Source organism: Populus trichocarpa, chromosome 6, assembly GCF_000002775.5.
Source record: "Populus trichocarpa isolate Nisqually-1 chromosome 6, P.trichocarpa_v4.1, whole genome shotgun sequence".
Lineage (NCBI taxonomy): Eukaryota > Viridiplantae > Streptophyta > Magnoliopsida > Malpighiales > Salicaceae > Populus > Populus trichocarpa.
In genome coordinates this window covers 7,180,463-7,208,417 of record NC_037290.2, presented here as the reverse complement: position 1 = coordinate 7,208,417, position 27,955 = coordinate 7,180,463, and the positions used below count along the sequence as shown (strand labels likewise).

The 27,955-nt window shown below is 33.8% G+C and overlaps 4 protein-coding genes and 1 long non-coding RNA gene across 5 annotated transcripts; 2 read left to right on the top strand and 3 right to left on the bottom strand.

Moving 5' to 3' along the window:
* Positions 1 to 440: 440 nt before the first annotated feature.
* On the bottom strand, positions 441 to 1,372 carry LOC112327914 (uncharacterized). The gene is made up of 3 exons (XR_002982402.2): positions 1,297 to 1,372; positions 1,123 to 1,196; positions 441 to 1,036 (listed from the first exon to the last, which is right to left on the bottom strand). It is a non-coding gene; the product is annotated as an uncharacterized LOC112327914 (long non-coding RNA).
* Positions 1,373 to 2,119: 747 nt separating this feature from the next.
* LOC7468033 (L-type lectin-domain containing receptor kinase VIII.1) lies at positions 2,120 to 3,672 on the bottom strand. Its single transcript, XM_002308164.4, has one exon. It carries the CDS (start codon positions 3,407 to 3,409, stop codon positions 2,339 to 2,341), a length of 1,071 nt encoding a protein of 356 aa, XP_002308200.3. The 5' UTR covers positions 3,410 to 3,672; the 3' UTR covers positions 2,120 to 2,338.
* Positions 3,673 to 11,589: 7,917 nt separating this feature from the next.
* Positions 11,590 to 13,778, bottom strand: LOC7487286 (uncharacterized). The gene is made up of 4 exons (XM_002308163.4): positions 13,293 to 13,778; positions 12,624 to 12,802; positions 11,877 to 12,219; positions 11,590 to 11,728 (listed from the first exon to the last, which is right to left on the bottom strand). The coding sequence occupies exons 1-4, from the start codon at positions 13,716 to 13,718 to the stop codon at positions 11,648 to 11,650; spliced, it is 1,029 nt and encodes a 342-aa protein (XP_002308199.2). The 5' UTR covers positions 13,719 to 13,778; the 3' UTR covers positions 11,590 to 11,647.
* Positions 13,779 to 17,608: 3,830 nt separating this feature from the next.
* On the top strand, positions 17,609 to 19,705 carry LOC7487285 (cytochrome P450 76A1). Its single transcript, XM_002309071.3, has 2 exons — positions 17,609 to 18,611; positions 18,896 to 19,705. The coding sequence occupies exons 1-2, from the start codon at positions 17,700 to 17,702 to the stop codon at positions 19,508 to 19,510; spliced, it is 1,527 nt and encodes a 508-aa protein (XP_002309107.1). The 5' UTR covers positions 17,609 to 17,699; the 3' UTR covers positions 19,511 to 19,705.
* Positions 19,706 to 23,017: 3,312 nt separating this feature from the next.
* LOC7468032 (uncharacterized) lies at positions 23,018 to 26,432 on the top strand. The gene is made up of 7 exons (XM_024603396.2): positions 23,018 to 23,278; positions 23,357 to 23,639; positions 24,509 to 24,706; positions 24,809 to 25,490; positions 25,609 to 25,715; positions 25,795 to 25,851; positions 25,962 to 26,432. Exons 1-7 carry the CDS (start codon positions 23,096 to 23,098, stop codon positions 26,012 to 26,014), a joined length of 1,563 nt encoding a protein of 520 aa, XP_024459164.1. The 5' UTR covers positions 23,018 to 23,095; the 3' UTR covers positions 26,015 to 26,432.
* Positions 26,433 to 27,955: the final 1,523 nt, after the last annotated feature.

Below are 27,955 nucleotides of genomic sequence, written 5' to 3'. Positions count from 1 at the left end.
GGAAGGCTGGAAAGCTAAGCTCAACTCTGTACACAAATGGAAAGAAACGACACGGTTTCTCCGAGCTTAGAGAGTATCTGGGGATCATTCTATTTTCAGCTCTCATGTAAATGACCACCATGGAGCACACAAAACACGGATTCCTTGTAACCTCTCCAACAATCTCTCCATTAGGTAGGATTTTATTAGTCCAAGCACTTGAGGAACAGACAACCCCTTAGAGGAAGGGCCAAACAAGGGGGACAACGGGTAGGAGAAATGGAGGTTTGGGCTCTAGAGGGATTTGGTGTTTCTCATATTTTACAAGAGATGCTTCCTTATAAATCTGATCATATTAGAGCTCGCCAAGAAGTGCTTGGTACTACGATCAGTGGACGAACAATACCTAAACCTGACGATGCTCCAGAATCTTTTCGATTGCTCGTTCGAGAATTATGATCTTTGGCTCTGGAACTGAAACATTTCCTTATATCTGAGAAGAACTTCCAGATTAATAGGAAGGAAGTTTAATCGGAATGAATCAGAATTTTTCTTCTATGATCGATCGGTATAAACATCAACAACTCCGAATTGGATCAGTTTCGCCTCAACAAATAAGTGCTTTTGGCCACAAAACATTATGCAATCATGTTAATAAAACTTTCCTCAATATAAGGAAGGCTGGAAAGCTAAGCTCAACTCTGTACACAAATGGAAAGAAACGACACGGTTTCTCCGAGCTTAGAGAGTATCTGGGGATCATTCTATTTTCAGCTCTCATGTAAATGACCACCATGGAGCACACAAAACACGGATTCCTGTGAAACTGCACCGCCGCTGTACTTCCACTCCAGTAGATAGCACTAGAAATTAAACCTCTGAAGACAGAGAGAACAAAGGTTGAACTGTAGCAGCTATCAAAGATGAAACGGAGTCTACAATAGCATGGGCCTTGAAGAGAAGCCGAATAAGAAACTTGAAGTTTTGCAGAGATTCACAGATTACTTTTAGCAAGTTCCCGGGCTGTATAACGTTCTGGTCACCTTTAGAACAAAACCTAAAGGTTACAATTTTATCAATAACCACTTAAAACTCAGAGAAAAGGGCTTTCAAGAAAGGAATTTAATCAAAGCAGAAACCCACCGCAACATAGAGTTTTGAGAATAAGGGCTGAAACTGTTTCAGAGTTCTGAAGTTAAACACCAATGCTCCCATCACTAGACAGTGTAACAAAAAAAACCGCATTTGGTCAATCGTTCATGGTACAACAAATGCTAGAAATCTGTGAAGAGCAGCATGAAAAGGACAGGAATTTACACAAAAAATCCAACACAACCCAGAACCTCGCCTCTTACATCCACGGTTGCCCCCTCACAGCTGCTCTTGCCCTCAGAATTATGCAGGTGGGAAAAACACTCCTCTCGCACCAACGGATGCCCCTAATGTCAAAGATCGTTGATTGATGTTAACACAAACAATTCTCCCGGAGTCCACTAGCAGGTACTAAAGAGCACTGCAACATTCTCATAAGACAACTACTCTGAAATACCACAGGGTTCACAGTTTTAGCAAAAGTTAACAGAATAGCTACGAGACACAGACTAGCAATTCCAGAAATCTGCTTCCCAGTAACATTTCTCAAACATAGTAAAACGACTGCCTTCAGCCAACCTTAAATCTGGCAACAGTTCATACCGTATCTAGAGATAAAATGCTATGTTGAGAAAAATCTCAACTCAGAAAAACACCACAGCTATTGACCATCAGGTTATCATTCATAATTTCCACTTTTCACTCATTAAAAATGATAATTAATTGCAAGCTTTTGGTATGACTTTCACCATGTACATAAACTTAGTCTAGCACCAACTGCCGGTATTTAAATCACTATAAGGATCATAATTATAGAATACTCTTAAACAAGAATGACTACAGTAGCATGTGCCTTTGCGGTTTGATAGCTTGCTCTGTTATGCTAAAAGGCAATGACAATCCAGTGGTCTTGCGCATCTTTGTTCACTGCTAGAAAATTTGGAACATAGAGCAAAGCAAGTAAAAACATGACAGTTGATTATAGAATGAATTAGATAAGTGGGATAAACCAAGCACAGACAAGGTTATAAACATAATAAAGGCTAGATTACGCAAGTGAAAATGGCTTCACAAAATGAATTAATGCAAACCATTACATCAATTCAAAGTTAATTTCAGTGCTCCCGTAATTAGACAATATGCCACAAACTACATTTAGATATTTAACTATCAGTTACAACAACACAATAAAACCTGCTAAAACAATTACCAAAAAAAAAGAACAGGGATTTACAACACAGACTCCAACAGATCTAAGCTCAAGCACCTAATGCTTGCCATCTTCGATGGCTTTATCTACAATAACTTTGACTTTCTTGTATTCGAAATCCACTGGGGGGACAGAACACTCTTCTGGCATGACAGGGCGCCTATTGCCAAAAATGGTCCAAAGATACAACACCATGAACGCCCCCATTGCTCCACAAGCAGTGCCAAAGATCATTGCAGTAAGCATTTTTAAAATACAACCACTCTTCTTCTGAACCACCATTGGTTTCTCATGTTTAGCAAAATCCTGAGGGTCCAGTGGCTGAGAATGCATCCAAAGCGGGACTCGCCTTAGCTTAAAGTTCCATGAATGGAGGAAACATGTCTGGGAAGAATTACCATTTGATGAGGTCAAGCCTATCAACACTTTCTCATCATTCCACGTTTTTGACAGGTCAATTGGGTGAGAGAGCAATGGGTCAATTGGCTTTATATCACCAGAATGACTCAATCTAACCTCTAATGTTTTCGAACCAGCTTCATAATCAATCCAAGAATGCAATCTTTTTCCACTATTCAACACCATATTATTAGATGAAACGTCTCTCACTTTAACTGATACAAAACCACCCACATCAATTCCCACATGGTTATCATTCAAATCACCAAACTTAGCATCCCTCATCGTATCAAATTCAACAGCAACAAATTTAGGACTACTTTTCTCGGGTCCTAAATAAAGCCCAAATGGGGTGTTATCAAACACACTTGCATTAAAACCACTAGGAACCACTACAAAAGCTAAACCATCTCCATTATCAGGTGACATCAAGAATGAGAAATAAGTGGAAAAGGAAACCAAATTTCCAGGATTACCTTCAACAAGCTTGATGGGTTGCTTGTACATGACTCGTCCAGCACTTAAGCTCACAGGGCGAGTGAGTTGAAGAGAAGAACTATTACCAACAACCTTTGCATCACCATAAAGAGCAATGCTGGACTCAAAGTTTGGATCTTTATCAAAACTTCCAAATGAAAAGGAGTAACTTGAGACAGCATGTAGCATTTTCAAGTGGAAAATCATGAAAGTTAACACTGTTAAGCAGGTAGAAATGGAGAGCTTGGCCATGGCTAAAGTGGGTTTCCTAAGCTGAATCTGGGTTTGCTTGGAGTAAGATTTCTAGGGTTTGTGAGGTGAACCCATTTACAAGTAGGTGACTATTTTTTATTGTTGTTGGTTGTTGTTATTGTTGTTGTTTGTAGAATGTAGAAACCAAAGAAGGGAAGTAAAGAATATGCGGAAGGTGGGCTTGGAGGTTGTGAAAATTAAATACGTTTACTCCCTTCTGAAACCCTCTGACTCACTTTCTCTGAGCGGATGCTGAGCGAGGAGACATTAAATTATTAATATTATAGAGTGTAGCTTATTTTGCATCCATACCCCTGGATTTAACTGAGTTTGCAAATGTATACGACATCTTTTTGGTTATTCGCATTCCCATCATTCAATGCAAGTTCTGACGGGCAATCAAATACCAATGGATGGATTAAATCCGTACCATAATCACTTCTTTTTCATTGGGAGCATAATTCCTTCCTTTTAGTATTTGTACGAAGCAATAATGTCATAGGTTGCATAAGATTCTACTGCTATATCATTTATTAGTGTAGATCCTCCTCCTATGTCTAATGAATGGATGGATTAAAAACAAGTTTTAGAAAAATCAATTAAAAGTTTAGATTTCTTGCTACTCAATTCTAGTAATAATTATTACAACTTTCTAATCACAAAAATTATAAAACTTTTAAAAGAAAAAAATTTAATAAACTAACTCTTTTTTTTATTGCTTTTAAAAATACTTTTAGATGCAAATCAAAACTAATTCTCTAAACTTATTAAAAATAACTTAATTCATGCTATGATAATGAAATGGGATAATTGTAAAAATTCTTTATAGTTTGATTTTGAATTTTTATTTTTTCTTTGTATTTTTAAAAATTATATTTTTCATCATGTAATCTATATGTTCAATAACAGTTTGCATGCTCAACAATATATTTTATTTGAATTTTTTATTTAATCTAGGATGTAAAGTGTAATTTATAAAAGTATAGAAAAAAAATGAAGTTTAGATAAAACTATTAAAGGATTTTTGTAATTATCTCTAATGAAATTAAAAAAAAAATTCCACAGTATAAAATGAAATATGAAATCCTACATCTTAACAGCCAACAAATACAAAGCAAAATTAAATAGAGCTTGTTTGACATCGTAGTAGCAATAGTGATTGTTTTTTAAAGTATTTTTTAATTATAAATATTTTAAAATAATATTTTTTTATTTTTTAAAATTTATTTTTGACATCAATACACTAGAACATAGTTTTAAAATCCAGCCCCGCTAGGCTAGTAAACCCTGGACCCGACTGACCCGGGGTTGGAACCAGACCAGGTTTAAGAAAAAATAAAAAAAGTAAAAAACTTGAGTGATCTGGCAAGACCCGGTTTAAAAACTCTGTTGTAACCCATTGACTATTTATTTATTTATTTTTAATCAAAACAACGTCGTTTTGATTCATTAAAAAAGTTATGGTTGATCCGGTGATTCAAGATTTAAGCCGGGTTGATCACCCAACCCGATTTAAAAACTATGCACTAAAATGAAATAAAAATAAATAAATAAAATTGTTTAAAATAAAATCAAATATGTTTAAAAGTACACGAATTGTTAGCACGTAGACAGAACTGTAATGTGATAAGAGATGAAATTAATGAGAAACAGAGGTGGGCATTCGTAAATAAAATAACTAAAGTAAGGAATCCAGTTGTCAAACACCTTAATTAATTCAAAGATAGACTTCAACTGTACTCTCAAGTGCTTCCACGCACTTTTGTCTTTCCTTGAACTGACTTCCAAAAGAGCACTTGGACCGACCGGCTAGCGAGTTGCTTACACCTTACCCTGTTTCTCTTCTAAAGCAAAACCCACTCCTTTATTTCTACGAGTCCTTTCCTTTTCCTTTTTGAATATCTCTCTTCTTTTTTTATATTTTTATTTCTTGTTGATAAAAGGCCAAGAATAAGAAAATAAAAAAGGCCAAGGATTCCCCATCTCACAGGACCACTAACCTGCGCAGTGGGTGGTGATACATCAACCTCGTTGGCTTTAATCCGACACGTAAAAACACACCTAGAATGAGAGAAAAGATAATGGGTAGTGGCTGCTTTAGCAAACTCTTTTCAGGCAAAAACTAATATGCGCGTGCTCCATTGTCTTCTTGGTAAAAAATAAAGTAGGAAAGAGCCACTTAGTAGAGGAATATAAAGTCCAAATACCATTAAACTAAGTGGTTCTGCTTGGAGAACCTTCGGCTATGGCTGTTGTCTATCTTTGAAGAGAGTTTTTGTGTGTGTGTGTGTGTGTTGTTCTTACTGTACATCCTCACTAGCTTGGACAAAGCACTCTATTCACCGTAAAAAGGCTTGGCCTTATATTCTGGCTTGTTTGGCGAAGGGCCATGTACTCTCCTCTGTTGGAATAAAGTTGATGCTGAGATGCCATTTATCACGACTCCAGTGCTTGTGGGTCACCTTTTGATGGGTGAAATTCTCTATGTGTACGTTTAAGATTGGCTAGCTACATGGGAATATATATATATGAACACTTACCTAGCTCATGCAGTTTCCGTTACCATAAAAAGACTTGCTAGCAGGTATTTTGAGCACTGGATCTCCGCTAAACTATTGGTATTTCCTCAATGAACATGAAGGACTTTTCCAAACATATAATAATAACGTATCTATTCATGAATGATGTAGAGCTGTTTTTTGAAATTTTATCTAATATTTTAAGGTTTTTAACTTAGTAGATTTTTGCTTTTTCTTGTAACCAGAGTCATTGTGTTATAATGGACCTTGTAGAATTGTTTCCAAGGACTTGTAAATAAATAATTGTAAAATAGGTCGGCTGAATAGTAGAATTTCCGGTTGAACCATAGAAAATCCGATGAATGATGAATCTAACGTGGATCCACCATTATAGTTTCATTGCCATTTTACGTCAATAATCTCTAACGGTTGTGAGTTTGGAAACGCGTTGAAATCGTGTTTTTTTTAAATTAATTTTTTTTATATTTTTAGATTATTTTTATGTGTTGATATTAAAAATAATTTTTAATAAATAAAAAATATATATTATTTTAATAAATTTTTAAACAAAAAAAATTAAACCCCAACCACTTTTACATTTTTAAACATACTCTAACTATGCAATTTCTCCCCAGCGTAGTTTACGTCACGTTCGTAACTTTCTTTTAAAGTATAGTGCAGTAGATATTTGAATAAAGGCGGGGGGCTGCGGGCGGGATGGGCTGAGGCAAAAGGGAATTACAAAGCAGAGCTTGTTCTGCTTGCTTGTCTATTTGAATGTCAGCAGAGGTTAATTTTTAAAATATTTTTTTTATTTTTAATATTAATATATCAAAATAATATTAATTTAAATTATTTTAAAAATAAATTTTAAAATTTTAAAAAAATCAATTCATCTGCATTTTTAAATGACACGAGCTCGTTTGACAGTGTGGTTGCGGTTGCTTTTCAAATAATTTTTCGTACCAAAATGTATGTCAATAATATTTTTTTATTTTTTAAAATTATTTTTGACATCAGCACGTCAAAATGATTTGAAAATACTAGAAACATATTAATTTGAAGTTAATAAAAAAATAAAAAAAAATTCAAATTTTTTCAAAAACATTTTTGAAACGCAGAAAAAAACATAAAGGATGCAAAATGAAGATAAGCTGGAATTCTCATTGTGTTTGTTTTTGTATTTTAAAAATATTTTTGAAAAAATATAAAGAATTTTTAATTTTTTCTTTACTTTAAATTAATAATTTTTTGGTGTTTTTATATGTTGACATTAAAAATAATTTTTAAAAAATAAAAAAATATTATTTTGATACATTACCGAATGAAAAGCAATTACACTTTCAAACACGCTTATATGTGTTTAGTATTGAGGTCAAACATTATTTGTTTAAAATTTAATTTTTTTTATTTAAATTTTTTTTAATTTTTTTATCATTTTAATATATTAATTTCAAGAATAAAATTTAAAAAATATAAAATATATTATTTTTTATAAAAAAATATATTTTAAAAATCAATTTCTACCCTGCTCTCGTCCCATCATGCACTTCACTTCATCGTAAAGCAGACAAAATTTAAAACCATAGTTACCATAGCACGTGACCTTTGCTTGAACACTAAAGTAGAGACATGGGACCACTTGACCTCGTGACTCTTATGAATAATGACCCAGGGACTAATATTGAAAGCTACAAGCTTCGGTTGGTAGCCATGGACCCTTAGCCCTTAGGTTCAACTCAGTCTTTGATCATAGATCCATGGTTTGATGATTACTTTTCAACACGCAAGAGAAGTTTTAGTCGTTGATTTTAGATCGAAAACAGATATACTGGTGTTTTTGAGACAACGACATATCATTTAGAGATTTAGATCAGCTTGAATTCACCTGTAAAATATACTTTCTAGATCATGGTTCCAACTTAATTTGATTACTTCGTTTTTTTTAAGCTATCTTTCATTTAATTATATAATAATAAAGGTAAGTCTTAGTAGAAAAGTCACTGAATATATATTTTTTAATATATATGATCGGTTGCACTAAAAAATATCAACTAAAACAAACAACTATAATTTTACTAAAAAACAAATAAAATTTTTAATGGTATTTAAGAAATTAATAACTTAAATATATTTTAAACTAGTTTGAGAAATTAAGAGATGAGGTGTCGATTGTAGAGTTAGATGACATGTTGTCTATAGAGGTAAAAAACATATCGGCTACAAACCTAGTTTCTAACCACTAGCGGTTGTTGAAAAATTGGAGTAGTTGGATTTTTGTCCAAAAAAACCTAATTTTCAATTTATTTTCACCTAGAAAAAAAAAACTCTTATAATTCTAAGAAACTAATCCCCAAAGTAAAAAAAAAAAAAACACAAAATCAAATATAAAAAACTCCCTCAACCATGATTTATTTTTTTTCTCAAGTGATATTGAACCATCAAACACCTTAATGATACTCATTTCGTTAAGAGATGAATGCTTAGACACCAAGTTTTGCAATCTTTTTAAACAAAATAGAATCAACTAACCTCTTCCTCTCTTTCATCATTTATCAATGACTCTCTTTCTTCTCTCTCAAGTCTAGGGGCTAAAACGCAAAGAAAATAAATTTATGTATCAAAATATAAAAACCTTTGAAAGTAGGGATTAAAAATGAAAAAAAAAATCAAAGACAAAAAATGTACCTTAACTATAGTAAAACAAGAAAACAAACCTAGAATTTTTTTCTGGTGTTTGTTTTGATCCTTAGAGTTTTAATTGTGTATAATCAAGAAAATTATTTTTGATTTTTTCAAATCAAGCATCATTCAATGCCCAAATCATCAATCACGACCTTGAATTAACTAAATGCAGAAGGATCATAATTTTTAACCGGAAATAAAAAAAAAACATTGTCGTGGTCTATAATGCAATGTGAGTATGTCTATAGTGAAAATGACATGCCCTGTATTTTTTTTAATTCTAATTGTAATTCTAATTTAAATAGATGAGCATATTTGTCTTGTTTAAAATTTAAATTCAAACCATCTCCTTCCTTTTTAGAAATTTTGGAAAAGTCATCCATTAACATTTTTTTAATTTGGATTCCCTAACTCTTTTATTGTTTTGTTAGAATGCATGGTTTTCTCGTAAATTTCAGTCGGGGACAAATCAAACAAAATTGAACTGTATAAGTTTTCCATATAACAATACTATGTACTACCTAGTTTCATTTTGAAGGCACTCGTGAGTTCCTCTATTATTTTCAGGCAGTTTATAGCTACTACAGAGTGTTGTTTTTATTCAATTATTCATCAATCATGCAAAATTAGTGTTTTTTTTATTACATAAATGATAAAGCAAAAACACAAAATCCCTTACGAATGGGCATGAAAATTCAATGACGTAATTACTATTTCGAATGTTAAGGTGTTTTTTTTCCGGTGTATATACAAACAAAGATTCCATTAAGATGTCAAATCAAGACACTATGTAGAAAACAATTATTGGATAAACTTTCTGCTGGTTTGTGTTAATCCTGATTGCAAGTCCTTTTTTTTTTAATTTTTGGGGGGGAGTTCTTTTTTCTTACCTAAGTCTCAAAAATTCAAGTTTTTTTTAGCAAACTCGGGTTAAATAATCAGAATCAATAATTTCATTTGTTTTCTCTAATAAAGTATTTAATAGTTTATACTTGGTAGGTCAAGATAACCTGTGCTTAATATCTCCAAAAAATTCTTGTTAGTGCAGATGTTGACTCTCTAATGCTTAAACAAGTATATTTTTAAAGAGAGAAAATACAATAATATTATATAGAGATGCTCTGAAAATATATATACAGTAGAAAATGAAGACTATAAACATTTATTCTAAAGATCTCATAATATATTTATAGCCCATGAGTCTTGTCTTTTTGTGAAGAAAATAGACTAAAGTGTAATTTTATATTTGTAATATTTTAAATTGTATTGTGAGCAGTATTCCACTCATTTTATCCGGTAAAAAGATGGAGACATGACAGGTTATGAAAGACTTTAATATATCTAATGATATTGATGGAATGTCAACTTATTAAATAACCATATTTGTTGAGAAAAATCATCATAAATTTTATATAAAAATTATATCTAGTGTAGGTGAAGGAAGACATGCGAGGTTCTCTGTGTGCATGTGTTTGCAAGAAAAATACAAGAGATGATGTGAGATTGAATGAGAAAAGTACAAGCCCCTCTCTTTCTATGTTTATGGAAGAGTAAATGAGCATAGAGCTTGTTCTTACTAGTTTAGTCATGCGTTTTTATATATCCATGAATCATGTGAATTTATTTGTTATTTAATCATACAGTATGACTACCTTTATTATGGATGGTCGCACTGTCATGTAAAACGACGCGTTTAGGTTGGCAGCCCTGGCACGAGTGTATTTTAACACAATATTTATGTGTTTCGTGGCGATGAGTAGTCATGTTAGCATTAAAAAAGAATTGCATGAAACATGCGAAAATAAGAGGTTGATGGGCTCCTGTTTGAGCCCATTTCCTTTGCATCATTTGGGCTTGGTTTAGAGCCTTTTTTTCTCTTCTTGGGCTTGGTTTACCGCCCCTTTATTCTTTCTCATGTTCTCGGTTTGCAGCCCAAACAAATACGGATACCTACAACTACACTATACTACATGCCTTTTTCCACTGTGCGATCCATTTTAAAAAAGAAGAACAAATCAACATAACAAAGCAAAGCTTTAAAAGCACATGGATTTAGTCCATCTGTGTACATTTTTCATATGAATTTTTAAATGCTACAGGTACTGTATGCTATATCGATCTACAAGAAAGTGGTTGAACTCTAGTGTACCGGCATTTGACCTTGCCGATGTCAGATAAATTTATGGATTTGTACAAATTCAATGGTCTAGTGCCAGCAAACCCCCGTGACATTTCTGTCATTCCGTGGTTTTCCTGAAAAATATGAATATACACATTCTGCCTTTACATATGAAATTGTAATATGATACACTCTGCATATACAACTATCTACATAACAATTTTACTATGCTTTTATCCTGATGGATATGATCAAGATTGCTATTCTGACTGACAATCATGAATTCAGCAACCAGAAATACAATAAAACAAAGAACTCTGAAATTCCATCATTAACTTGATGAAGCAAAGTGCAAAAGAGCTTGTTGTGTTTTGAACCAGGGCAGCTGAGATTTTCCTGGTTACAAAAGTTTGATCTAAGGAATTTGAAACTTTGAACGGACAAAGCAAACTCGCATGCTTCCACACCCATCTCTGTCATCTAGCTGTGTAGGTTGGTAATTCTGATGGATGCAAGTGTCAATTAAAATCTTAGAAGAGAACTGTTTTTGAATCACCATCTGGGGCAGGGCAGCTATTCTACCTTCAGGAAAATTGTTGATCTATGAATAATACAAGTACACCAGAGAGAGATCTTTGAGTTAAGTATCAACCAAAGACAAATTTTATTTAAGCTTTTGACTTGAAAAGCAAGAACCGACGTGACTTGGAGTCAGCACGTTACCAGTTTTTCATATTTAAAACTATGCATGTTACTTGACCAGATGCGGATGCAATATAGTGAGCTAACAGATATGTAATTAAAGTGCACTTTGTAGAGGAGTGGTAGAAACAATCATTGACAAGAGAGGGAAAATCTAATAAAATTAGCAAAACTCGCCATTCAATGATTATCTGGAGAAACCACATGTTTACATCATTTCATCTCTGCTACAATTTCACTGAGATCTAATTCTACTAAGCTCTCCTTGCCGAAGAGAGTAACCACCACAGTTGCCTGCAATAACACAATTTGGCGAGCAATAATATTCAGTGTCTTGAATAAATATGTATACTAAAGACATGGGCTTTTACTAAGTGACACATTACCTAATGCGGTCATTTAAAATAGCAAGTGAAATTAGCTCACGCAGCAAAGAATATACCTTCCCAGTTTTGCGATTTAGTTTCTTAAGGCTGCCAACAAAGTCTGCAAAAGTTCCAGATACAACCCTAACAGTTGAACCTGTTTTTGGGAGGTCACCCTTTTTTCTGGATGAGCTACTCACAAGAGGGCCAGAGATTTTTCTCAATCCCCTTTCGGAATTGGAATCTATAAAAGATTGTGTAATGTTATTGGAACCTAACTTCACAGAGTTAAGGGCTCCCTGTGCTTGCTGCTCTTCCTCAAAACCTATATCAGCTTTTTCTTGTTCCTCTTTTGCCTGTTGGAAGACTGCTTCCATGTCATCATCAGACACTGGTCTAGGCTTGTTGATCTGTCGTTTTCTGCTCAAGTGAACAATGGTTACTCAAAATGAATAAGAAGCACGCTAAAAGAAATAACACACAGTTTATGTAAATCCAAGATACGAGAGTGCAGAAGACACAAGGTTAGATATTTAGAAACTCAGAAAAAGTCAGCATGTAGGAACAAATATCAAACTTTAACATTCATGTCTTGTTAGAATATAACCTCTTTCCCATTTTATACATCAGCAACAATGTGATACAAAACATAATCTATTCTACATCCCCTGCCATATCCCTATTCATATTTTCATGTGCAAGCTCTCATCTGAGACTTTCTAGCACTGGATGATAAAAATATTATTATACCTGAAACATGCTTGAACATTGCAAACAACTGATATTAGCATATAACAAGTAAACAGAACAAAGTAAGCACTCACGTATTTCCAACCTTGGCACCAACAAAACCACCAACTCCGTCGCACTCTCTTACAAAATCATGTATCTCTTTGTTTAGAACACACCATAGAAAAACACAACCTGGAAAGATGGGTTTTGGTTTAACAGAGTAAGTACCATTTTTCAATTTTCTCCTCTCCTTGACAGAAGGAGCATAGACCTGGAAACAAAAACTAGTGCATTGAGAAAACTAAAAGAATCCCTGTGCAAAATTCTTAATCATCAATAGTGTATTAAGTAATAAAACCCTCGAGATATAACCCCTACCCAATGAAACTGCTATTATTATTATTATTTAAATAAAAGAAATAAAGCAGTATCCTAAAGTTAAAAATACTAAAACCATGGTGCTGGTGATTAATATCTACTAAATACCCAGACCAAGAATGAGACAATGTGATACAGTATACAGTTCAATGTAACCAATTACAATTAAAAGGATTTCATCATTAAAGTAAATCAACAAAAAACATGGTATTAAGTTCAGGCTATTTTCTATAGCAGAGAGTTCATATACAGAAAAAAAAAAAAAAAAGTCAATTCCATTCAGATTTAGGCTCTTGGTCATAGCAAAAACAACACCATTTGCAACAAAAGGAGAAAAAACTACTGTATAAATAGCAGAATAAATATAGTACACAATAAGTGACCTTAAAGTCCATTTGAGGGAAGTTCCTAGCGAGTAACCGAGCAAGAACATCAGAAGTTTCATCTCCTCTAATTCGAGAAACCCGAACAATCCACCATTGAGGACCTAAAAGAGCGAGCTTATCAAGATTGAGCTCTTCAGCCATAGAAGTAGTAGGTTTCTTCTTGGGTTTCTTAATAAACCTCTCTTCAACTTCTTCTCGCCAATTATATCCAGCCTTACTTTCTCTCTTCTCATTTCTGAGTTGCCTTCTCTCTCTTGCTGTTAGCAGTTGCTGTTCTTCACGGGTGGTTGTGGAATCAAGAGTTGCTGCTATTGGTGAAAGGGTGTGTTTGGTTCTTGGGATTGAGAGGGAAAGGAAGGGAAATGAGGGTGGAGAGAGGAGAGAGTGAGGGCAAGGACTCCATAGGAGAAGCCCTTGCTTCATTGTTTTGTTTCGATGGGTTTGGTTAGTTGTTGGGGAAGAAGATAGAGTGGGACGGTGGTGGTGGTATTTTGATGATTTTGTAATGTTTTTGGATAGACTCGTTTAACAGGCCCATTGGGCTTTTAAATCTATTTTGAAGTTAAGAAAGATGTCCAGATCCATTTATCGATAGGCATAAATGGGCCTGGACAGATGCATAAGAGTACAGATGCAGAAAAGGCAAAAAAGAAAGAACAGATAAAATGAAAACTCTTGGCTTGTATCGTTAGGCATATGAGATCTTTTATGCAGCTGACATTACTGAATGTCTAGTTAAATTATTTTAGAGATGAACTTAATTTGTTGGATTCACTATAGAAATTCATTTAAAAAAATGATGGAGAAAAATATCTACACATCTCTTGTATTTTTTTTTTATTATTATGTTTTTCAAAATATTTTAATTTATTTTTAAATAAAAAATATTTTTAAAAACAACCTCTACCTCAATTTCAAATTATTATTTATGCCGGAACTTACAAGTTGCCTTGGACCTGGTCATGGATTGAATATCATGAAAAGGCATTGTAGAATTGGTCTCTCTTTCCAATCCTTGATAGAGAGAATGGTTTCACTTTGAAATGCGATGTTTTTTTTACATTGTTAATGTTAATGTCGTGTTCGCATATATTATTAAAAAAAATGTGATGTTTATGGACAAGTAAAAAAACATGATTTTAACCTGTCTTTTTCTTCTTCTTCCTCCTTTCTTTGACAAATACGGGGCGAGATCCTGTTTTTTTTTTTGTCCAAAACAGGATTCCAATTGTCTCCACGGCTCAGCGTCTGTTCGGCTGCTGGCCCATTTGCCAAATACGTTTGGCCAAAAAGTTGTAGGTAAACATACTTCCTTTATATATATACTAACTATTTAATTCGCATTTCAATGTAGGTTGTAAGTTTTTTAAAAAACAATATTTGTTGTATAGGCTATTTTGATGTGTTTTTTTATATAAAAAAATCGAAATGTAAATCAAAAAGTCTCTGTATAGATCTACTTAAATAAATTAATAATTATCTATGTAAATAAATAAATAAAATATTAATAATAATCAAAAGAGAAATTAAAAAAATTAAGAGATGAATGTAGATCAAGATATTCAATCACACAAATTGAGACATTTACCCGATTGAGTTTACTGGACTTATTTAAATCAATAAAAGATAATAGAAACACAAATAAGATTGATTGAATAAACTCACTCTCTAAAAAAATATTAGGCAATGCCGAATATATAAGAATTATTATTTTAAAATGACTATTTTTATTATGAAAAATAAAGTTCATTTGTATAAAAAAAAGAATTATAGATGAATTAGAATAATATATTCAAAAATCAAACATAAACAAAACAATTTAAAAAACTTATATCCAAAAAACGCATGCAAAACCCGTGATCTAAGTCACGAGACTATGATAAACTTATAGAAAAGAAATCAAAGATAATTACAAAACCAATATTATAAAAAATCTAATGTAGAACGATAAAATCGTAAAAGAAAATGAGAAAACAAAATGTCAAACGACATTAACTTTAGACCACACAATTCAGCTTACCTCATGTTGGGTGCGCTAGGGGTGTTAATGCCTTCCATAGCCACAATCAGTCCCCTACCCTTGAATTTTTTATAAGACCAGTACACTCGGGTTTCCTAACGACCTTGAACCAAACAACAACGTGGTGACTCCTTGACCCCCGACGTTGCACACCCGCGTGCGATATAATGACGACTCCACTAGGGATGATTTTACAATTTGAGAATTTGTGATCTCTATACCTCACTCAATAACACTTAAGGGATTTGAAAGTGTTTGAGTGTTGTGAAAATGAGAATGTATACTCTTGTAAAAGAATATAGAGGTTTTAATGCACAAATATGAATATAATTTAGAATTGATGATTTGAAGTTGGTTTTGCTCTTGAAATAGCTTGTGAATATATATGCGCGCGCGCGTGTGTTTCTAGCAAAAACTAGTCGTTTATAGCCGTTATTATTCATCTGACAACTAAAACAGTTGACTAGTACATATTGTCAAGCAAAACAGTCGACCGGTTCCTGCAAATTTTCAAATGTTCATCATGTATGAACAAGCGATCGACTGTTTCATCTGGTATCACCAAACGGTCGACCAGTTCATGTAGAATACTAGATTTATTAGTTTTATTCCTAATGATTTCTTAGAATTGTTTTATCAATTGTTTTTAAATGCATGCAAAGTAAAATGTGTGTATTCATTTTAATTTATGCTATCAAGTATGATATAAAGATTTACATTTAAGTATTAAAATGAACACTTAAAAACTAAATCTTCACTTGTTTTGCATCTTGGACTTGTTGATTGATTCTTCATTCAATACCTTATACTTGTTGATGTGATCTTTATATAAACTTAATCCCATCCAAATATATTATTAGTTCATTTTTATTTAATTGTTATCATCAAAATACATAAAATATTAATATGTGACTCAAATGTCAACACCTTCTTAATTAGGCATTTAGATGTATGTGTTTCTCTCAATTTCTCCATAAATCCCTTGATTTTCTCTTAGTTTTTCTAAGAATTTTGGTGAAAATTTGAAATTTTCCTCTCTTTCCCCTTTGTTTATAGTTGTCGAGCCGAAGAGAAGAAAATCTTCCTTTTTTTATATTCTTTTCTAGGGTAATTTATCAATTTGACCCTCCTTAAGCATAATATAAATTGTCCTTCATTTTTTCATGTCATACTTTTTTTTATGTTTTTTTTTCAATTTTATTTTTGACATGATAATTTTAATTTTTTAAATCTTAATTTAATCCATTTTTTATTTCCAAGTTAAATTTATTTATTGTTCTATTTTTAACCTGAGTTTACTACAACTATATTTTTGTTTAACATTGGTTCTTTCATGCACCATCAATAAGCATGCATCCAAGCCACAGATTAAATAAACAAACACCAAAGATTCCTTAAAATCACTTCTTCTTTTTTTAATCTCCGCATGACCTTTTGAATTTTGTTTCTGGAAAAAATATTAATTTCCTAAAAAAAATCAAAAGATTCATCCTTTCTTTCATGACTCGTGACTATTTTATTTTTTTAAAAAAAGTAATTCATGAATTTTTTATTTTTTTATATATAAAAATAGGATAAAAAATCAGACCCGAAAGTAAACAGTCAACTCGTTGATCAATGAATGATTTACACGTCTTAAGATTATTAAAATCTCAAAAACAAAAAATAAAAATGGAGAGATGGACAGGGCCACCAAATTCAAATACAGAGAACGTGGCTCGTTTCAAAGCACAGACCATAGGGATCTACGACGACGAAACACCATATATTTTTTCAACAATCAAGATATCTTTTAGATCATCTTTTATTTTATGTATCGAGTTTCATAATCAAGTTTTTACAGAGACAATTTACACTTCAATTAATTAATTAATTAATTACAGATGCCAAATGCTCTTTCAAGTTGATTCTCTCCATGCACTTGGACGAATCCTTTTGTCTTATTATATGAAATATATCATTAATCAATCTCATTTTATTTTTAATTAACATGGGTATTCGGGTCAGTTTGCGCGCACCTCGACTAATCCCAAGACCCCTGAAGTTAACACTATGTAAGTCTCCAGTGACTATTATATTAGTAACCACATGGCTCGAATTTAAAATCAATAATTATTATATTAATAATCACATGGGTCGAATCTAGGAAAAACAAACCTTTTAATCTTAAATTTTTACCATTTAACTACCTAGTAAATGGTTTAATCAATTAGACATTTGAATGTAGTATTAGATATATTTTGTTTCGGTATCCGTTGGCCGCAGATCTTATTCTAATTCGCTTCCATTTGTCTGTGTAGAATTGACCCTCAGCAAACAGCACCTTAATGGTAGCTAGTCACGCCTATTTAACAGAAGCAGAGCTCATTTCAACATACTAAGCCATGGAGTGGTTGTGGCCTTCAAACCTTTCCATTTCCCTCAGCCTTTTCTCACTAGCACTCCTATCCCTGCTCCTCCTCCGTGCAAAGTCCAGCCAAAAAAGACACCCTCCGGGGCCATCAGGATGGCCAATATTTGGGAACCTGTTCGATCTTGGTTCAATGCCACACCGGACTCTAACTGACATGAGACAGAAGTATGGTAATGTTATTTGGTTAAGACTCGGTGCTATGAACACCATGGTGATTCTATCAGCTAAGGCTGCTACCGAGTTCTTCAAGAACCATGACCTATCATTTGCTGATCGCACCATAACGGAAACAATGCGTGCCCACGGCTACGATCAAGGCTCCCTGGCCCTTGCACCTTATGGTTCGTATTGGCGCGTCCTCAGGCGGCTGGTCACTGTAGACATGATAGTAACCAAACGCATCAATGAAACAGCTTCTATACGTAGAAAATGTGTTGATGATATGCTGCAATGGATTGAAGAGGAGTCATGTAAAGTTGGGAAGGCTGCCGGAATTCATGTTTCACGGTTTGTGTTCTTGATGACATTTAATATGTTAGGAAATCTTATGCTTTCACGTGATTTATTAGATCCAGAATCAAAGGTGGGATCTGAATTTTTTGATGCAATGATGGGGCTAATGGAGTGGTCAGGGCATGCTAACCTGGCGGATTTTTTTCCATGGTTGAGGCGGCTAGACCTACAAGGATTGAGGAAGAACATGGAGAGGGATCTTGGGAAGGCCATGGAGATTGCTTCGAAGTTTGTGAAGGAGAGGGTGGAGGATAAGATAGTGACAAGTGATTCGAGGAAGGATTTCTTAGATGTTCTGCTTGAGTTCAGAGGCAGTGGAAAAGATGAGCCTGATAAACTTTCAGAACGGGACGTCAACATTTTTATACTGGTAATTCTCTAGTTTTACCATATCTTTCATTTATTTTCCTTGTAGATGAAGTTGGATATTCGCTTAGGAGTATTATAAGTTTATGATGCCTTTGTTTTTTCCCAAGTAGAATAAAATAAAGACGCATCATTTTCTTCCGAGCGATGAAGTTGGACAGAAGTCTTGTCTTTTCTTCGTTGATTACCATGAATTTAATTAGGTCATGTCACACTATTATTTATTTCATGATGGACATGGTCTTACAACTGTTCATTAATCAAATATTAATTGCAAATCCAATTCAGGAAATATTTCTGGCCGGTTCAGAAACCACCAGCAGTACTGTTGAGTGGGCACTGACCGAGCTCCTATGCAACCCAGAGTCGATGATCAAGGTTAAAGCTGAGCTTGCTCAAGTAGTTCGAGCAAGCAAGAAAGTTGAAGAGAGTGACATGGAAAATCTTCCATTCTTGCAAGCTGTGGTGAAGGAAACTCTGCGACTACACCCTCCAATTCCCTTTCTAGTTCCAAGAAGAGCAATGCAAGACACCAATTTCATGGGATATGATATACCCAAGAACACACAAGTTCTAGTTAATGCCTGGGCTATTGGAAGAGACCCAGATGCATGGGATGATCCTTCGTGTTTCATGCCTGAAAGGTTCATCGGAAAAAGAGTTGACTATAGAGGTCAAGATTTGGAGTTCATTCCTTTTGGAGCCGGGAGACGAATGTGTGCAGGTGTGCCACTAGCTCATCGAGTTCTTCACCTTATTTTGGGGTCCTTGCTTCACCATTTTGACTGGGAATTTGAAGCTAATGTCAACCCAGCCAGTGTAGATAAGAAAGATAGAATGGGTATTACAGTGCGTAAATCTGAACCATTAATGGCGGTACCTAAGAGGTTTAATAAGGCGTGAGACTTGAAATGTATCATCTGCTACACTGCTGCTTAATTTGATGCTATGAACTTCATGATCACTCCTTGTATTGTCAGAATTAAAAGATTTTCTTGTTGAGTTGGGTGGGCTTTTGTTATTATTAACTGGATTGGACCTAAAATATATTTCATTCTGGGAGATGCCTTGAATTCCAAGGCCCCAGGACTTGTTTTACTTTCTCTGGATTCAAGGATGAGGCTGCCATCCAAAAAAAGATAAATTTACAATGTTGATTAGCCTAACAATACAATGGTTTTGCTAGGATATGTTAATTTCAATCTGAAATGTTAAAGTTCAAATTCTATTATTAGCTTGGATTATTCCACTATTGGAATTATCCATAAGCTTCTATTTATATACCCATCACAACTAGAAATTGCTTTATTTTGTATTATTGCATTGCGTATTTCTTTCCATGCATGTTTTTTTCATACGTATAATATGGTAGTCCTTCCCGTACAAGATAACACGTCCGAAATTAGTTTCCACTGGATACTTGGCATACGTTGCGCCATTGATCGGATAATTTTTTTTAAATTGTAAAGAGATGTGTATGTGCCACTAACATGGTTTTTAATATATAAAAAAATCAACAATGAATTAAAAATATGATGTAAAAAATATTTTTTTTAATATTAAAATAACAACATAATTGATTCGGACCAACCTTAGTTAGCTTACAAAACTTTCAACTCGAGTCACAAGAGCATGACAATCCCATTGAAAGCAAGCGAAATAAATTAGAAACTCAATTTTCAATAAAAAAATATCAAATGATGAAAAAAATTAATTTAAAAAAAAACAAAAAAAGAATAACTTGTAAACCAGGTCATGAGAATGAGATTATCCTATAGAAAACAATTTGAAAAAAATTACAAAGCCAAAATCTAAACTAACCCATTGTTGAGCGATGTAAATTTGGAAAAAAAAACAATGAGTCAATCATGTCAACCTGACAAACTTGCGACCAGAGACATGAGACCAAGATAACTTAATAAAAAGAAAATAAAAAAAATTACGAAACTCAATTCTCAACCAACCAAACCTGTAGCCTTGGTCATAAGACCAAAATAAACTGAAAAAAATATATTATAAAGTCTAAATCTCAATCAACTCATTGTAAAAAGGAGTAAATCAAAAGAGAAACAATTAAAAAAAACCATAAAACAATAGTTTGAGTCATCCTGAGTTAATCAGAAAAACCCGCAACTTGGGTCATGTCGCCAAAATAACTTAATAGAAAACGAATAAAAAAAATCATAAATCTCAATTCCCAACTAATCACTTGAGTCATGAGAATGAGATTACTCCATAAAAAACTAACCAAAACAAATTACGAGGCTCGACTTTAAACCAACCAATTGTTAAAGGAAAAAATTGAAATATATATATATATATTCTTTTTAAAATAATAATATGAGTCATATTGGATTAGCCCAACAAACCCACGACTGGATTCGTGCGACTGGGACAACTTAATAGAAAGAAAAAAAATCACGACGCCTAAATCATAACCAACTAAACTTGCAACTCAAGCTATGAAAATGAGATTATTCCATAGAAAACAAATAAAAAATATATGAAACCCAGCTCTATGTCAACCCATCGTTAAAGAATGAAATCGAAAAATATTTTATTAAAAAAAAAACCGAGTTAATCCAGGTTATTTTGGTAAACCTACGACCTGTGTCATAAAGACGAGATAACTTAATAGAAAACAAAGCTCCATTCCCGACAAATTAAATGTTGAATGACAAAATTGAAAAGAAAATGAATTAAAAAAAATTCCAGAGAGAGAGGGGGGGGAGAAAGGAAAAAAAAGTTTTAGCAGAATCCAAACAAGTTATGGAGGTCAATTCCTAATCAACCCACTATTGAAGGATAAAAAAAAAAAATGACTCTAGTCAACTCGAATTAACATATTAAATCCGCAATCCGAGTTACGAGAATATGACAACCTCGTGGAAAGTAAATAAAAAAATTACAAAGTACAACTCCCTACAAATCTAACGTCGAATGTTGAAATTGAAAAAAATAAAAAAATAAATCCAAGAGAACAATATATAACTCAACAAAAATAAAATAAAAAGAAACTGCGAAGCACGACTTTCAAAACAACCCAGCATTGAAGGATAAATAATAATAATAATAATAATAATAATAAAAACAGTATGCTCTTACAAGCTGAAATTAAAAAAAAAACTAAACAAGAAAAAAGCAAAAAAAAAAAACAATCCACAAAACACTATTATAATGAGTAATGTTTTTTGAGTGTGACTACAATGAATTAGTTATATTATAATGTTGAATGACAAAATTGAAAAAAAATAAATTTAAAAATGACAAAAAATAAATTGAGTCAACTCGAATTAACCTACCAAACTTGCGACCCATGTCATAATATCGAGATAACTCCATAAAAAATAAATTGAAAAAAATTATAAAGTCTTATTTTCAATAAATCTAATGTTAAAGTTGAAATCAAGAAAAAAAATTAAATCACAAGATCAATATATAACTCAATTGAAAGAAAATAAAAAAATTAAATCAAGAATTAACCATACTCTAATGTTGAATGATGAAATTGAAAAAAATAAATTAAAAATAACAAAAAATAAATTGAGTCAACTCGAGTTAACTTGTTAAAATTGTGATACACGTTATAACATCTAGACAACTCCATAAAAAATAAATTGAAAAAAACTATAAAACTTTATTTTCAATAAATCTAATGTTAAAGTTGAAATCAAGAAAAAAAATTAAATCACAAGATCAATATATAACTCAATTGAAATAAAATAAAAAAAATTACGAAACATGATTTTTAAACACAATCTAATGCTGATAAATAAAAATAAAAAATAAAATAAAATAATATTATTAAAGTAAAATTAAAAAAAACTAAAACAACTTAAAATACTATTCAAATAAATAATCTGATTATTTTGTGAGTGTGACCAAGTGCATTAGCCACACCCAATAGCTTTTTTTTATTATTATTAATGTTAGTTGTTAATTAATATTCGGACATGCACTCTACCAGATACATTCCCAAAAAAACTTTTATTTTTTTTAATTTTATAGACTTAGTTTAATTTTACTTCTGCTTTTAATTGTTTTTTAAAAGGGTTTTTCCTTTTAAAAAATTTAAATTAATGTTTTTTTATTTTTACATGTTAGTATTAAAAATAAATAAATTTAAATTGTTTTTAACATATTTTTAAATAAAAAACATTTTTAAAAAAACCATTACCAGAACGTAAAACACACTTAAAATCGACAGCAATTAGCGCTTAAAATCCAGTATGAGTTTCCCGCGGCGGGAACCAAAATGCAAAGGGCAAAGCCCAAACAACCGCTAAAAACCTTTCACCTCCCACCCAATTATTTTAAAACCTCCCGCCCCCTCTCTACATCTCCTCTGATAAACTCTCCCTCCCACCATCTCATTTACCTCCTCCTCCTTTCGCGCTCTCTCTCTCTTTCCCGCGCTCTCCCTCTCCCTCTCTCTCTCTCTCACACACACACACCCACCCACCCACCCACCTTCTGAAAAATCAAAAGATGGGGAAGCAAAACAAATCCAAGTCGAAAAAAAGCGATTCTCTTGTTGGAAAGGGGAAAGTAACTCCGCTCCAAATCGCATTCATCGTCGATCGATATCTCTCCGACAACAATTTATCCCAAACTCGCTCCATTTTCAGGACGGAAGCCTCTTCTCTCATCTCAAAATCTCCTGTTCGTGAGGTACGTACCCCTTTATTTTTTTTATAAAGGTAATCGATATTCTAGAAACAAATAATCTAAATGTTTTTTTTTTCTCAGGCACCGAAGACTTTGTTGAGTTTGGGGGCGATTTTGAATGATTATATATCTTTGAAGGAGCAAAAGGTGATTTTAGATCAAGAAAGGGTGCGTTTGGAGCAAGAGAAATTCAGGGTACAGAATCTTTTGCACGGTATGCAACAAGTGATGAATGCTTATAATGCTAGTGGAAACGTAGCACCAGCAGCAGCAGCAGCTACACCTATGATTCAGGCTTCTGTTACAAGATCTACGGTTATGGGTCCTCGAGCAGATCCATTTCGTGGATCCCCTTCAGCTGCAGGTGAGCTCGATAAACCCTTTGCATGATTATGTTGATATGATTATTTGAATGTTTTATGTTAACGTGCTACAGTTTTTTTATTTTGGCCAACCTGAATTTGGTGGTTCGAATTTGGGATCCCAACTTTTAAGCCTATATAAATGGCGGATATAGTTTATTTGCTTGATTTCATCTGGTCTGTGAATTGTATGTTTAACTGTACTATTAACTGTAGATTGATAAAATAATTTGTTTGTTTGCCAGGATCTTGTAAATGTTTTTTTTTTTTGTGGAGAAATCAGTGCTCAAATTGGGAATTTTAAGAAGAAAAAGGATCACGTTTTAGTGGCTAATGCCCTAGATGGATTCCATTGTTGTATGCTACTTAAAATGAAGCTTGCTAAATGATGACAAACCTTTGATAATAAATAATTATGGAATAATCATATCAATCACTCCAACACCAATACTTTCAACATATGTTAATCTCGCCATTGTCACACATTGAGCCTTTCCAGTCTCCACGGACCATGGTAGTGAGTTTTTATGAGTTAGTGCTGAATTTGGATAATTGATCATTCTCTTTATGAGAGATTACAAGTACCCTGCATTTGTTAAAGACATGTTTTTGAAGGATTTCTTTGTAGGCTATTGGTTTTCTGTAGTGTTACTATCAATATTCAAAAGAAGTTTCCTTCTCCAAAACAATGAAAGAAAAGGGATTCTCTTACTCTAAAAGGTTCGGGGTTTCTCCTCTTAGGAATTTCCTTGCATCTTCTTCCCTCTATGCTTGGAGAAGGCAGAACAAAGATACGAAGACAATCTCTAGGAAAACATTCAGAAATTAGGAATTTATTTACTCATGTGCTTTATTGATCATCTCTTGCTAGGTTGTCCAGTGTACAAATCACCAAATTGCTTTCCAGTCTCCACACCCTCGAACACTACCACGGAGCATATCAATCTGTCTTCAATTACCAATCAGCCATCAACAAGAAAGCGAATGGGTTCAAGTGCTGTTTCAGACTCTGCTCCAGATGCTAAAAAGTCTCGCAACAAGTTAGCCTCAAGGAAAATACCAAGTAAATGTAAGAAATTCGTGTTCTTGCACATTTCTTATTCTCAAAATTTGAATTTGTTTTTTTTTTTTTTTTTTTTTTTTTTATATATATAACTCGTTATGTCTTCAGGTACACTCAAACAATCTGATAATGATTCCACTACTCAAGAAAATTTTCAGCCCTCTCCAATGATTGGATCATCAACACAAAATTGCACACCCACTGGTCCAATAGTTCTAGCATCCAATGTGGCTAAGAGTTTGTTCCATCAGCCTTTACCGTCCCCTCCAACTAGTTCATCTAATCCCAATACACCACCACAATCATTTTCTCCTCACAATGACAACTCTGCATCTCCAAAGGATATTTCTGCCAATGCTCACTGCAGTAGCAACAATACTCCTCAACAGGTCACTCCTACCAACTGTACAGTGATCACATCAGAGAGAGTTACAGTGAGCCCATTCAAAAACATGACGTATTACACCATGGAGAGAAATCAGTGCATCTCTTCTTCCTCACCAGTCAAGACAACCTTGAAGAGGATGTGCAAGAGGGATTGTGTGAAAGGAAGGCTAGACTTCGATGGTTCTGACGCAACAGTGAATTTGGATAAACCAGTTGACAATGAGTTCTCTACATCCGAGTCTGATAAGGATGGAGACTTTTTTGACTTAGACTTGCCTAACTTAGATGTATTCGGGGCTAATTTCTCCTTCTCTGAACTGTTGGTGGATCTAGACCTTGATTGTGAAGGAATTGCTTGTCCATGCCAGCCAGCCTTGGGAGCTTCTACAGACACCATTTCAGGGTATTGGTTTTCTTTGGCTATATTCTAATAACCGAATACTTCTCTATTGTCTTTTTGACTCCAATGAATCCTTTCTTGGTTTCTTTTCTCTGATATTTTGGCTCCGTATGATATACAGGTCATCACATGAATCTAGGGATGGTAATCTGGGGACTGATCAAGTCATGTCGGAGTTTTCCTCTACCATGACTGAGGTGTTTTCAGGAAACGATATACACATGCAAGGTAATCTGAATGATCTCCTCAACATAATTGACCAGAATGCATCCATCATTGTGCATATATTGAGTGATTTTTTTTTCAGGTCCTGATATAACAGCTGTGAAGTCTATAACAAAATGCATAAGAATTTTAAGCCCTGGTAAGTTTATCACTTCAGCTTCATGCTTTGTGTATTTTCTAAATTTTTTTTATGCTACCTTCCCTATTTCTTGGAACCCTTGAATTATTTGGCCTTTTCTCAATTTGCAGCTAAAAGTCAGAGGAGTTCTTTGAATCAGGAGAATTGTTTGGCTAGTAACTGATTGACTTGAAGATTCAAATGACACTTTAGACTGACCTGTTACCAGTACAGCACTTACTGCAGAAGATTCATAATCCTCTTCACTAGTAATCTAGGTTTATAATCTCGGGATCCTTTATGGCTTTTGTCTATCAGTTGACCAAACCCCAATTTTTTAGCTCATATGTAAGTTTGTGTTTGATGTACTATTCTTAATATACCCACAAAAGTGTTGATTGCTCTGCCAAGACTCATTGCCATAAGCATTCTATGCTACACAATTTAGTTCTGTATCACATGCTGAATTCTTTTTGATAAAAGAAGTGCTGAATTCTTCTGACATTTAGTTTACGTTTTTGATGGAGATCACTCTCATCAATTTTATGTAAGGTTGAAATTCTGTAAGAGTTCTTCATTCAAATGTCATAAGTATTTAAGCATGCTGCAAGAAGGGGAATAAAGGGCAGAATCAAGATATCTAAGCTCAAGCAAGATACTGAAGAAGTTTGTCCACTTCATCTGAATTTCCAAAGAAAATTGGTGTGCGTTGGTGTATCTGCCACAAAATTACAAAGTTAATCCAAAGTGTCAGTAGTTATTTGATTCCCAAGGTTCTTTCTGTTTCTGTGGTTATGAACTGTATGGAAATGTGATTCAAATCATAGTTTCTGATCCTAGCGCTCATAATATTCTGTGATTGTCACTCCCACGGTTGTTTTCTTGCACAATTTCTTAAATTGTGATTGATAATCTAAAGATGAAGCGGTAAAGCTGCAATGCAACGTCTGCCTGCGCTGGCTTGACGTCAAGGATTCTCTGGTGACCATCTGTTGCTTTCTACCAGCTTGTTCCACAACATAACTCATAGGTGTGCATTCATACAGTAGCCTTAAGTTCCCATTTTTTCTGTCCTTTTTCTTTGGGTTTCCATAGATGCCACCATATAGAAGCATCCTCTGTATTTCATCAACAAGGCAGCTTATATAACGTCCAGAGTAACGCTTGCCGTTGGGTGGCCCTGGCTGCCTAAGGCAGCTCTTCGGTTTAGCATCCCACGAGTCACAATTTCCTTAACTGAATGAGTAGATTTTACCCGATTTCGAAATTTTGATATATGTTAGTATAATTCCCTGAATATGGGATCCAAGGTAAAAGCAAACACCCCTTTCCCTATAGATACTGTGAAGACAACCGAGCTTGAATAGAGGCAGTAGCCCGCAGCTAGTAATTTTCTGCCTGGCTGGCAAACGTTGATGATGCACCTTTGTTTTGCTTCATTAAAGCTGTGGTTTAAGCGATGAACAATGTGAAGAGATATAAATTGATGCAAGATTGCAAATGCCTTGAATTGGCTATTAAGCACAGAAATAAAGGATTTGCATTTTGAGAACTACTGCTCATGTTTTCTTGCCTTTGTTAAAGAAAGTGGAAAACCAGATAACTTACTGTGGAATCATCATCAATGTCAAAGAGCCACTGTTCGCCAGGGCCATAAATTCCAAAGATAGATCCAGTAGTCAATGCTATATAAATATTGGATCAAACACAACAATATAGTTCTCAGAGTAAGTTTCCTCAACTGCAACAGGTATATCTTCTTCCTCTGTTGCTACAATTTCCGTGCGGCCACTTCACCTTAAACAATTGCAAAACAGCTAGACATTAAAAAACATTAGCTATGGTTTCACTAACAAAATGTTTAACTCACAAACATTAGCTTGTTCTTTCTTCAATAGCCAAGTTGTCAAGTTTTGAAGCGCGTACAGGCCCTTCTTTCTCTTCTCTTCTTTGATGTCCGATTCAGCTGCTGTAATTTCCACAGCTTTGCATTGAACTCCTTCCAAAAACTGCTGCCAAATGATTGCCTCTAATGGTTAGAGAGGTTATTAACAGGAAAAAAGTGAGGAATAGTGGAAGATCGAGAGGGAGAAAAGGTGATTTGTGAAGAGGAAGTTGGAATGGC